Source organism: Pezoporus occidentalis, unplaced genomic scaffold, assembly GCF_034315485.1.
Source record: "Pezoporus occidentalis ecotype Australia unplaced genomic scaffold, CSIRO_AGI_Poc_V1 ctg16, whole genome shotgun sequence".
NCBI classification, from domain to species: Eukaryota; Metazoa; Chordata; class Aves; order Psittaciformes; family Psittacidae; genus Pezoporus; species Pezoporus occidentalis.
Genome location: NW_026913425.1, coordinates 2,866,873 through 2,880,205, shown reverse-complemented (window position 1 = coordinate 2,880,205; position 13,333 = coordinate 2,866,873). Strand labels below are relative to the sequence as shown.

At 47.7% G+C, this 13,333-nt stretch overlaps 1 protein-coding gene across 2 annotated transcripts in view; it reads right to left on the bottom strand.

Annotated features, from left to right (window-relative positions):
- The window catches only part of SERINC5 (serine incorporator 5), a 35,829-nt gene extending 22,948 nt beyond the window's left edge, over positions 1-12,881 (bottom strand). The window contains exon 1 of one of the 2 annotated variants that reach the window (XM_062612348.1): positions 12,706-12,881. In XM_062612348.1, the coding sequence (XP_062468332.1) occupies positions 12,706-12,732 (27 nt within the window). In that variant the 5' untranslated portion in view covers positions 12,733-12,881. Of the gene's footprint in view, positions 1-201; positions 2,329-12,705 lie in introns of those variants that run through there. The other variant, XM_062612349.1, reaches the window with a different exon arrangement.
- Positions 12,882-13,333: the final 452 nt, after the last annotated feature.

The window sequence follows — 13,333 nt, the reverse complement described above, 5'->3', positions numbered from 1 at the left end:
GCTCTACCTTGATGCTTATTATTTCCTAACTGTTAACGGTATCATTAACTTTCAAAGAAGCTGGATTCACCTTCCCTGCCTTCTACATTTAGAAAAGTCATATATAAAAATATAAGCCTTATTTTTATACATAAGGCAGCACTGTTCTTGGCCAAGCCAGTCCTTTCAATAGGCAGCAGCTTCAAATGGCGCATGTGTTACCCCAGCAGCCGTGACCACAGGAAGCATTTTTGGACATCAGCAGGCAGCCAGGAGCAGGGAACCTTTCTTCCAGGTCTCAGTGCTGCCAACCCAGAGCGACCTGAGCCCACAGCATTCCCATTTTTGAGGGTCTCACTGTGGCAGGTGTGTAGCACAGGGGTGGTCTGTGGCCAGTGCCAGGGACTCAAGAAGACCGAGGTTGCTTTTTCCCAGTGTTTCCTCATCCCTCAGAGGGACCATGGATCAGAGGATCCCCTGCTGTCTAGCAAGCAGCTGTACAAGAGGGATGGGTTTTCTTAGCCCTTGACAAGGGACTCAAAATTCACAAGTGCCACATTCGAGTCACCCAGACAAACTTTGCTGGCTTGTATGTGCCTTTTTCCTCCCAGGAAATTTCCTCTTCCAGCACCAATGACTGTCCAACCCAGAAAAGGGAGTTTCATGTGCCTGTTTGCAGACACATATCTGACGTAAAACCACAGAGTCTCACAACCAACACGGGTGATCAAACATCATTTTGAAGAAGTGTCTTGAAAAGATTCCCAGCTTATCGTTTTCTTACCATGTCTATCTGCTGCAACACCCAAGATCGGGCTTCCTCCCTTCAGCTCTGCAGAAAGCAGGTGGCAGAGGCCCTTGCCTCACTCAACAACAGCTCTTGGGTTTGCAGGAGACATGAAACAGAGAGAGTCCAAGTCTGCTCCCACGGTGCCCTTCCCTCCATCCACCGCTGGATCTCACGCCAGCAGAGATGGAGGCCTCAAAGCACACAGCTGCTAAAACTGCTGCTGCTGCAAAGCAGAAATTCTCCCCAAAACACATAAAGCTCCAACTGTGGGGAATAAACAGAATGGGCTCGTGCTGGCACCAAAGCTGGAAATTGATGTGCATAAGCACATCGTGCAAGTATACTTTCAAAATAGAAGGCAGTGATGGCAGGGTGGCAATTTCATTTTTTATAGGTAGTGAAATTAAGTTAACTTTTACAGCATCAATACAATTCCAAGAAGCAAGAAAGCTATCGTAAGTTACTGACTCAGTAAACAAACGGAATAGTAGCATTTCAAAACAAAAGTGTACCAGGAAAGTATAATTCATCCATTCCAGAATTGTGGGAGGAAAAAACAAATAAAAAAAAAATTAAGATTAAAGGTCCTTTCAGTCTGTACCAGAGAGATCCAAAGATCCCACAGAGAACTTCAACTGCCGGACACATTTGCCATAACGCTAAAAACTACAGTACAGAAGTAAAAAGGTATGCAGCTTTGGCATTTGTAAGGGAAACATTTTCCTAAACCAGGCGCTAGAGAGCTCTGCCAGTGAAATCCCATTTGCATCCAGCAAAGTGTCTGCTATTCCAGTCCTGGGTCTCTGGACCTGCTATTTAAAGGAACAAATACTTATATGGAATATATAGCTCAATTTATGCATTGTACCACATTACTTGGAGAGACTTTAATGATAGTTTCTAATACTGAACATGCACCCTATAAATTGGCAATACTTGTGAAAATACCAGTGTCTTCATCTTTTTTCAGCACTCCTTTCTGCACTCTGAATAGCCATGGAAACCACAGAAAGTTGGTTAGGTTATTCAGCCACAGTCTCAGGCTGGGTGGTTTGGGGTTTTACCCCTTTTTTTTTCTTTTTCTTTTTTTTTTTTTCCCTTTTTTAAACTCTGGTTATGACTAACTACATTCCATAGTGGGCCACCATGAAAGAAGTGTTACCCAAAAAGTAAATCAAAACAGTCTCTGTCCCAACGAGTAAGACGCTGGCTACAACCCACTGACCTGAGAGGTGTCAAAATCTTTGGGTGACAGGCTTCAAAGCCCACATACACAACAAGTTCTCTGTTAAGAAGTTGCAGTCAACATGCAGCTAAACTACACAGCCGCTTTTCCATGGGCATGGCCCATGTCACCTTGCCTCTGACTTTTGACTGCAGAGAGGATCTGCCCAGGGGCTCAGGACCCACTGGTGCAGAATTGGAAGCCAGTAACAAACCTTTCCCACGTCAAAAAAGATGACTGTGAAAAAATGCAGGTAACGTCATAAATCTTTTACAGGTTTAGCTATCATTAAACTAAAGCTCCTCCAAAAGATGCAGAAGGAGCCCATCAGTGGTTTTCAAGACACAGACAACCCAAGGCCTGTGATAGGTGCCCTCAGGCAGGCCTTGGGAATCCTGGTCTGTATCTACAGAGCTTCTTCCAAGGCCAGGGTCCCCAGGAGCACAGGGCAATGGCATCCAAAGGCCAGGCTTCCCTGGCAGGAGTCTCATGCTGCAGTGGGTTCTGGCTTCATCTTTCTCAAGCAAATGCACTCAGCAGCCAGGCAGCAAGTACAGCCGCCCCAGCTTCACATCCCCTCACCAGGTGAATACCACAGTCTGACAATCATTACAAGCACTACGCAAGTATTTATGCTTCCCACAAATACTTAGGATGAGCTCACACTGACCCACTGCGTACCACCAGCCGCCTGATGTGCTCGGCGCTACCCTTTCAGATCTCAAGGAGGGTGAAGTGCCAGCTTGCCTGAGATCCCGAAACTTGAAAATCTAGTTAGTGTACCTGAAAGCAGACTGTGCCGTGATCCACACCGCCAGGACCATGGCTGACCTGACTGGTTCCACAGCAGCAGCTGGGGAAGGCTGCCTGGGGAGCGTTCCTGATGAAAAAGAGTCAAAGCACAGCTTCACAGGCGTTTCTAACCGTAGCCGTGCTGGCTGCACAGCCACTGCTCCCCCCAGCCTTTCTCCTCTGCTGGCCACTCGCTCACTCCTAATCTGGCATTGAACCTCAGTAGCCCTGACTGTTGTTTCTGCTGCTGACGGTGACCAAACAGAGCAACCTACTGGGTAAAATAAACTAAAGAAAGTGTGGAAATGCCATATCAGCACTTCTCAGCTCAACGGTGGGAATCATTTTACCACTTCAAGTGAGGGCACAGTGCACGGACAGGAGGGGAGAGCAGAAGCGGATGTCCCACACCAGTCCTGCGTGCTTTGACCCTTCTCTGACCAGATGTTTCAGTGGCATTTTCCTAGCATCCCATTCAATTTGAGAGCAGTAGGGTACTGGCAGTGAAGAGGAACAGTGATTTCTACACGCACACAGTGAGGAGCAGAAGCAAGCAGACTGCGTAACAGCCCTAACTGTGCAAATCACTTTTACAAGTACAGGCTGGCCTGAACATATTTGCATGCTCCCATTCTATGCCAGCCTGGGCAGTTCCTATGGTTAACAAGAGTTAGGTTAACAAAACAAGGTAAAAGCAGGCTTACCAACCTGAGCACAAGCTATTGGCTCCCTGCAATGAATACTCCACCAACATACACTTAACATCTACCACACACACACACACACACAAGACTTGATTTTTGCAAGCTGTGATCCAATCTGATAGATCAGTGAAATGAGGTGTGACGGTAATGTTAAGCACACACACAACTACTTACATACAAGACTGAGAAGTTAATGTGTCCTGACTACTACTTTTAGAGAGACAGTGACATTTTTAGAAGGTATTTTCCACAGATGTTTCCAAAAAAGTCTCAGAGGTCCCAGAAAATATTTTGCGTAACCATTAAAACAAAGTGAGGAGTTTCAGGATCCCTGCCCAAAATAGCCTATGGTATTTTTAAATTATACAAACCATAGGGAAGTAGCAAGCTTATCACAACAAAGCACTCTTCCTTTTGGGAGTCTTCAACAGAAATGGTAACAATCAAAGGGAAGAAGAGCATTGGAAAAAAAAAAAAAAAAAAGAGTGCATACTTTAATGAAAGGAGGACTCAACAGTGTTTCACCTCTTCCTTCCCATCTGACTGCCCAGCCTGAGCAGCCGGGTAGACCTCATGCCTTCTGGCTTGTCCACCGAGCACAGGAATGTGCCTTGCTGAAACTTCTTTTCATGGGGCGCTTGCAGCAGTTTAGCTTTTCATGCACTGCGTGATTACTTGACTACCAGCACTATCCGGGCCCTAAAATGTGCCGAGAATGCAGTCACTGAGCTGCTAACAGCAACATCTATCTAAAACACCCAAAAACCTACTCTCACAGCTACATGCAGCACCCAAGCAGGCTGGAAAAGCAAAGCAGCCAGCCCTGCATGAACAAACATCCTGAAGCAGTTATACACCAGCCCTTGGACTTTTAGTTTCATGCAAGAGCCAACCCCTTTGTAAGCGCACTGGTTCATGAAACCAAGATGCTTGCTGCCAGGTGTCCCAAGCGTGAGCTGGGCTCACACTATTATTGAAACCACCCTCTGCTAACATATTTTGCAAAGGTTTCTTCAACCAGACACATGGTCACACAGTAGTTTGTCCTCTGAAGCAACTAAGCTCACCAAAGAGACTTCATTCTGTCCTTTGTCTGACTTAACTGGCTTTTCACTGCTGCTTCTTTACTGCTCAGACTCACCACATGGCTTAAGCCAAGACGCCTTCTGACCAGCATACCAGTTAATCAAGTGATGATCTATTTTTGGGAGTGCACCTCACGCTGCAAACTGTGCACAATTAAAACCGACTTCAGACTACAGTCACGCCAGCTGCTGCCCAAACACTGCTTTCAATGAGCCTTTCCTGCCCCACGTGTGCAAAGCAAAAGGGCTTGTGCTCTGCACCGAGGGCCAGAACTGCCACACAGCACAGAGCAGCACTAAATCTCGGTGAGAAAGCAGCATCCAGGACGGCCACGCCAAGAGCTAAACTGCACATGAGCCACTGACAGGTTCTGCCAGAGCTGAAGCTAAGCTGAACTGGGGACAATTCCCTTCTGTCTCCATTCCTCAACATTCTCAAGCATTACTAAGTGGTGACTCAGCTCAGCAACAGACAATAATGTCACTGCAAAACGTCTAAAGACTGCACAACTGCTCCTCGCCTGACGATTTTGGAAAAATCAAGACAATTGTTTAGTCTGCCATGAGCCCCGCAATGCATCACATCACCCAGTTCCCCAGCAGTATGGCTATTTTTCATTAGCATAGACCATCTGGATTTGACAGCAGTATGAGGTGGACTGTCTGTCCCTCTGGTTGCTTATAGCTATCACCAAAACCATAAAAAAAAAACCCTCCCACCTTCTAATTTGTCTGCTGCAGTTCCTAGGCACTGTTCTTGATGCAGCTTTCTCCACTAGCTTACAGGGCCTTTTAATTACTTGGTCTTTTCTCCCCACTCATCAAAGAAGGAACCCAAGCCATTTACCCTCAGTCTCATTTGAAGGCTTTCAGACTTTTCCTCCCAGCACCTAAATTGTTTGGGGTTTATTCCTGCACTCCCTCAGATTTCTCCTACAAGATCATGGCAGCATCATCAGCCCCACTGCAAAGCACCCAGCCCTGGCTCCTCTCCCCAGTGTGTGCAGCCACAGAGGGGGTGAGACTCTCCTGCAAAGCCTGCCCTCCATGCACATCTTGCATAGGCAGCCAGTGGCTGTACTTAAAAGGTAAGTTTTATTTGCACTGGGGCCATGCCACGGGAGTTACATGTAAGAGCATCTAGCAAGCCAAACACTTTGTTAATGGTTCAATAGCACCCTCTGCTCTACCTGCCCTTCAATCATGCCTATGTGCTTTTGGGAGCAATTTTAAACATACTCTCAGGTCACTGCTGAAAAGAGACCACTATTTTCATCAGTGACCTGATCCTGAAGCTTCCTTGCATCGATCCCTTGACAATCTCCATTAAAAGCAAACTCTGCTGGGTGGCAGGTTCAACTGGCCTTTCCTATCATTTCATATTTCACAGTTTTCTCATTCCAGCTCATGCTGCAGACGCCTCTCTGCCTTTCACAGCAGAAGACCTGTTAACAGAACAACTAGAAGATTAAAAAGACAAGTCAGCAATGCAAAGTCTGACAACTTGAGGCCATCACTTCATACAGTGAGCAGGTTTTCCCCAGGTTAGCTCTGATGTTTGAGACCAGGACTCTAGAGGTTGAGCGGCTGATGCAGATGAAATGTGGTGCACAGCCAGGGACAGAGATTGAAGGGCAGGGCAGTAACTGCTTAAGTCCATGTACCACTGCAGTGAAGAAGCAGTTCAAATGAAACGTCTGTATGCATGAACTTAAAAGCATCTATCTGGAACAACTGCTTCACTTCTGAGTGAATTAAAAGCTCTGAGCTGTTCCACAAAGATGTTGTGCCTTTAAAAGGTGGTTCCATTACTGAGTCCAAGAGGACTTTAAGGCAGGGAAAAAAAAAAAAAGACATAACAAAGATATACAAACACAAGCTGAGAAAGCTGGCGCTGTTCAGCCTGGAGAAGAGAAGGCTGCGTGGACGCCTCATAGCAGCCTTCCAGTATCTGAAGGGGGCCTACAAGGATGCTGGAGAGGGACTCTTCATCATGGCATGTAGTGATAGGACCGGGGTAATAGGTTTAAACTTAAACAGGAGAGATTTAGATTGGATATTAGGAAGTTCTTCCCCATGAGGGTGCTGAGGCGCTGGCACGGGGTGCCCAGAGAAGCTGTGGCTGCCCCATCCCTGGCAGTGTTCAAGGTCAGGTTGGATGGGCTTGGAGCAACCTGGTCTAGTGGAAAGTGCCCCTGCCTATGGCAGGGGAGTTGGAATCAGACGATCTTAAGGTCCTTTCCAACCCAAACCATTCTGACTCTATGATTAACCCTTCGTACAAAGTTACAGAAACTGCTGGTACAAAACATGAACTGATGATATCATGAATATCATATCATATCACCACATCATATTAAAAAAAATTAAAAAAATCTGCCTGCTCAAAGCACTGTTAAAGGTGTTTCAGTTTAGATCAGTGTCACCAGGAGCCAACTTCATAAGCTTCATACATTTCCAGATTGGCAGGCTCAAGATGGATCCTGCTCACATCTTCTATTGCTTACTTCTTGATAAGCATTTCAAAATACAGTGAGTACTCAAGAAGTATCTTGAATAGTACTCCTGAACACTGTTTTGCCAGTGACTGTAATATAAGCCAAGGAAAAAAAAAAACGTATCAGATAGGTCTCTTCACACTAAGAATGCTAAGAATGGTTCCTGCTAAAACTCAGTGTGAGAGACGACAGGTTGACAAGTTTTGTATCAGCCCTGCGCTAGACAGAAAGAAGTACAAAACTTTTCATTTTCCACCTGTGAACATTTGTATGTTTAGATACTTGAGCACACACCACCTCTAATTGCTGGAAGCTCCAACCACTAAACTGCACACATCAGTCCACGCATAGTTATCACTAATTAAAATGAAATGACATTACTGGGTGTGTCAGGACTCCCTTCAAAACAAACAAGGGGGCACCTTCCCCCACATGCTATCATGGATGAACACTATTGTCATCCTCAGCTCTGACTGCCCCAGTCCCTCACTGTCTCATGCTGTAGCACATACTGACATTCAAGGTGTCTCTTCAGTGACCTGAATAATGCAGTAGGCAAAATTCAGTTGGTAGAATGGTTGATCACAGCCTAAAATTCTAGGAGGTCAGGAAATAAACATGTAAAAACATATTGGAGCCCACACAGTTAAGAAAGAAATGAAAGTGCCATTAGTTCAGGTATGCAAAGGACCTTGGAAGCAATCTAAGGTCCACGCATCTTCACATGGCTAAGTTGAGAACACCACCTAGCCTCAGCAGGTATTTGGGATGACAGTAGTCAGCAGCAGTTGCCAGCTCCATATGAGAGCTTATCCTGTAGTCATAGCTCAGGCTTCCAGGCTCCCCCAAAACAAGAGTGTCTTGCACCACCAACTGCGAGTGCATCCCCTGTAATGAAAGTCTCAGTGACAGCAAAAGCACCCTGGAATACCTACAGTTGCAAAAATTAAAATAAAAGCAGTACTAGGACTTATATCCTTCTGCAGAAAAGTATCCCCTTGTCCTTAAAAGTGAAGGTCCTGTTCTTATACTGCCTTCACTCCACAGCTGTAGAGCCATGGATATTTAAGCTGTTTCTTTAAACCCAGAATGCAACCAACCTATGGGATGTGAGAGAAAAAGACTAAAAAAAATGTATCAAGCAGCAATGGAAGATTAAGTAGGAATGAGAAAAACTATCTTCTGCTAGAATGAGACAGTCTCTTCTGCTTCTTATGCAGTGCCAGGGCAAAGATTCCAACATAGTGACGCAAGTGTCGGATGATACAACACTTCAAGGATCTCACTGTCTTTTGGTTGCCTTTTCTTCCCTATCTAATCATTTTTGACTCCAGCAGCAAATCTTATCCAGCTACAGCAGGCAGATAGGGGCCTCAAAGATACTACATTATTACTATTTCCTTGAAAATAGGCAAAAGGTTTAGCAGACAAAAATGATCTCTCAAACGGGAGCAAGGAAAAGTCTGCAACACGAGTTCCGTATTTAACAGGTAGGGAATAGATGTAAGATACCAAGCTCAATGGACAAAGCTGCAGAAAAGTAGGCTTTGCTAATTCAGTTGTTCAGGCAGCCATTTATTTAAAACAAAACCTCCATGTTTCTGCAAACTGGGGAAAAAAGTTCTTCACAAATCTGTTTTTCCTAACTGCATTTAAGTGGAATGAACTACAATACAGACCACAGACAGCTAGTTTCTTCTTCGGCCATGATTAATAGCACTGGCGGTGGCTTGAAAAGGCAGGATGTGTTTTGGGGAGCACCATGTGGAGTGGAGCCAGGAAACATCCCACAGCACTGCAGCATATCACACCATGCACATGCTCCCACCAATGCCCCAGCATCCCCAGGGGACACAAACCTGGACGAGGATGACAGAGCCACCCTTTTCACCCTGTGATGAAAAGAGAAGACGACGAGGACAGGACTGCAAGACCCTCCTTAGCCTGCAGATGCAAACAGACAGTACTAGAGAGGCATGCAGCCATGGAGCACATGGCAGGGCTTCCCTCCCTTGATCCAAAAGCCATGAGCCTCAGAAGTCGTAAGACTGGCCGAGGCAATTACAAATAAAGCATTTATTTTCTGTTCAAAAAAATATCCAAAACCTAAACCCAAAACCAAACCCCTAACCCCCCAAACTTTAGAATAAAGAGGTCTGGGTATAAATAAAAATCTTACACCCTTATTGCATTTACTACAGCATATGATTTCTAAGTGCCGAACAATACTAAGAAAATCACTCAAGATTTAATAGACCTCCAGAAATAGCTTTATAAGCTTTGATAACTACCAGTTCTTATTGAAAAATCCATCTTCTTGAAAAAATCCAGTTACAAAATACTGCCCCCTGCCCCCCCTCCCCCCCAATTAATGTTAACTATATAAATTACATTTGTTTAACTTTGGAAAAAACATATTCATTGTAATAAAGATTTTCTGCAACAGCTGCTTTTCTTAACCATGATCTCAACTTTATTCCCTTGAGAATAACTACTGAAGAAAAGCCAAATGTAAAATTCTGTTTCCCGTCAATTTAAGCAGATGTTTTTATGTAATCAAAAGCATTGTGGAGGCCCAAGCCAAACTGTATTCTCACTGTGTTCTCAAAATAGGCCTACCAATGAAGCACTAGCAAAAGAAGAAACACTTAGCAAGCTTATTACAGCTCAGAAACCTAAAAACTGCAGTTCTCTTCGAAACAAGGTTGTACACTGCTTGATAAAAAACAACTTCAGAAATTACAATTTATAAATGGCCAAGTTCCCTGAAACCAAGTTCCCAGGGTCCCCCTGGCAAGGATACAAGTCACACAGCAACATTAATTAAGACTATTCTAAATAATTTTTGAGTGCAAAATCAGCATAACCGAAGTACATTGAAGTTTGGCAGCTTGCCGCTGTATCCTTTAACAACAGGAATCTGGGCTGTGAAGCCTGAATTCATTTATTGACAGGCACCATCAACTAGATGTATAGCGTGGTTTGACCCAAAAGTACGGATCACTCTGGGTCTACTTCACACCAGGAAAATTTGCTGGCATTACTCAAGGAGAATAAAATGGGTATTCAGGTGATGTTAACTCACAACAGAACTCTGATATCAGCTACGGGCATCCACATTGGGTAACTGCAGCTTCACAGCTCAGAAGGATAATACCAAAGTTTGCAGGCAGTTCTAGGAAAGCAGATCCACAGAAACAGAGATGGACACAAGATATATACAGGACAAAAGTACTTTTTCTAAAAACCCTTTGCCCCATGGGATATCAACCCCATTATATACATTTTAGGGAAAAAGGAGTTACCCAACCTCAGTGTAGGTTTTCAGGACTTGTATGAAGTTCCATCTGTCCTCAGGCACACCATCTCTGTTTCTGGAGACAGGGTCAACTTCATCTTTGGGGGAACGTTTAAGGGGCAGCCAAATTCCTTCTCAGTTTTCCAGCTTGATTATCACTACCCATAAAATACCTGAGGAAGCTGGGTTGGGAGGGAAAGAAGGACTTCTATCCCTTTTGTTTTTCTGGTGAATGTTAAGCAAACATCCCCTCATCAAGGCTGGAATAAATCAAGCCATGAAGGCAGACCATTTTTCTTTTAACAAAAGTTACACTGCATGCTATCGAAACGTGGTTTACGCCATTTATCATCTTAGCCTGTAAAAAGGTTATCCACACTAAGTTTGCTGGTGTAACTCCAGCAATATGCCATACTTAGCACAGATAAGCCTTACATCCAGAATAGTGCTTCAGCCAGCAGGATACATCTCCCCAGGGTATTACATAATTTTGGCACTATGACTGCATGCACTTCAGGGCTTTTGCTTTGGCTCCAGCATCACTGAGGAGTTCAGTTTATTCATAGACTCCACAGTGACACATCAGTGTCAGTAAAGCACATTACTTTCAGCTATTACTACGCAGTGGCTTTAAGAATGCCTCAAAGTTTGGTCACACTAAAGCCATGCCATTCACCACACGAGTCTCACAACGGTTCCTGCCTCCTGGCATTGAGTTACTTCTCCATGAGCTACACCAAGAAAAAGCCATGCAAATGCAAACGGCCACGAACCACGGCAGTAACAGCACCCACTAACAGCACTTTGTGAGCTGCTCCAGAAGCTGCTTCACAAGCTGCCAAAACGGACGCGAAGCAGCAGTCAGGGAGGCGTCCTGCTCTAAGAGGAACATCAGCAAATGTGGTTGGTTACTGCTGTCTCCCGAGACCACCCAGGGCTGCTTGGCAAGGCATGGGGAAGCTCCTGGAGGGGATGCGTGCAGAGGCACGCTCAGCAATCCTCCCAGCTCAATGGAGACTGGAAGAACCATAGCCAGAAGACCAAGGCTAGCCCGGGATTCAACCTTCAGGAGAGATCTGAGGCTTTCTTCCAATTGGTTCACACAAAAGCAAGAGAATAATGAGACGCTGAGGGTGGGCAGAGTGATCAAAGACAAAACAACGCTAGATTTAAAACCGCAAAGTGTTTAAATATGTAAAACAACAGGAATACACTAATTGGCTAGTCCGTTGCATATGAGACATGGGCAGTAAGCAGTACACGTGTAGTAATGGGTTTCTATTGCAGAAGCCGAGATTCGGGAAAATGAAGCACAAAATAAAGTGCCTGGCGGTGATGCAGTCTAACACCACACTAGAGAGGCAACTAGTAAGGACAGGAATCCTTCCCTGGAGCGAAACTAAGGAGGAGGTCTGGACACGGCCTTTCTACCACCTTTCTCCTGCAAGTCCATGGTCTTTCATTCATGAGAGGCGGTGCAGTCAAGAAACAAGGTGCACCCTGGTAAAACGCGGAGCACTGACTCCTCACCCCATAGGTGCTGAAGGTCCTGCACTGCCCTCCGTCACCACTTGCTCTCATCCCTCACTTCCTCCTCCAGCACCTGCACTTGCTGATTTGAAGCCCACAAGCCAGATTTGAAGGAGTTTGTGGAAGGCTCTGAGGAGCGCCAGGCAGCCAGCAGTTAAGAGAAATGTTAAGTCCATTCCACTTCTTACACTTCTCACCTCCCCAGCACCAGGCACCAGTGGTGATTACCTGACCGCCTCTCGTCGCTTCGAATAATCCGTCACCCCTCTGGGAGCTGCTCCTCTCAGGGCAGGCTGCAGCGTCCCCGTCCCACCCGAACCCCGCTGCGCGGCGCAGGCGGAGATGCACCCAGCGGTGGCAGGCGGCGATCAGCTTCCCCCCCCCGAAACACGCGGGGAATCCACCAGGACCCTCCCCTGAAACACCGCTGTAAGCACTCGAACAGCCCGGCCCTACGGACAGGCACCCCCGCGGCACTCGGCTCCCCCAGTTTAACGCCCGACCTGCGCTTGGAAGACGGCTCCCGCGGAGCCTTACCGCGGAGATCGCCAGGCTCCGGCCAGGGGCAGCGGAAGGACGCGGACCCCCGGCCCTGACCTGTCCCGTCCTGTCCCGGGCTCTCCGTGCCTCGCCACGGGCGTCACCACTCTGGCGCTACCCCGGCTCCCCCGGCAGCCGCCGCACCGCCGGCCGTGCCCGGCGCCGCGTCCCGGGGATGCCCCGCTCCGGCGCGCTGCGGTGCGGCTGGCGGCTCCCGCACCTCCCGCCGAGCACCTGCCGGCCTCCCGCGCGCCAGCCCCGTACCTGGCCGGCGCAGCAGTGCGCGGACATGCCGGCGGCGCGGCGCGGCCTGGCTCCCCCGCTGCCTCTCTCATGCGGGAGCGGGCCGGGCCGGGCCGGGCTGGGCTGGGCTGGGCACGGCGCGGAGGGCAGCAGAGCGAGCGGCACCGCCTCTGCCCCGCCGCCGACCGCGACGCCCTCAGCCCGGCCCCGCTGCCTGGCTTCCGCTGTCGTCAGCCCGCGCCGCGGGGGGGCCCGCGCCCGCTGCGAGCGTGACGGGCGGCGGGCGGCTGTCGCTGTGTGTCCCCACCGAGGCGGGTCCGCGGCCCCCGGCGGAGGGCTCGGTGCCCCCAGAGCGGCCGGGGTCCCGCAACGCGTCCTGCCCGGCAGCCGGCGCGCCGCGGGCGAGCCTGGCCCCTTCGCTTCCCGAGGCGGCAGAAGCAGCTGCTCCGTCTGCAGCTGACACGTTAAGAGTGAATCCGTGCGGGACCGTCCCCGCCAGGCTGTGCCGGTCGCCTGCTCGTACACCAGCTAAGGCACCTGCTTTTTAGCAATCGGAATTTCACGAATTCACGGAATAAGGGGTATAAACAGGTGGATCTTAAAACACCAGGCATCAAATTTAACACTACAGAGCACCAGCCTCGGTTTC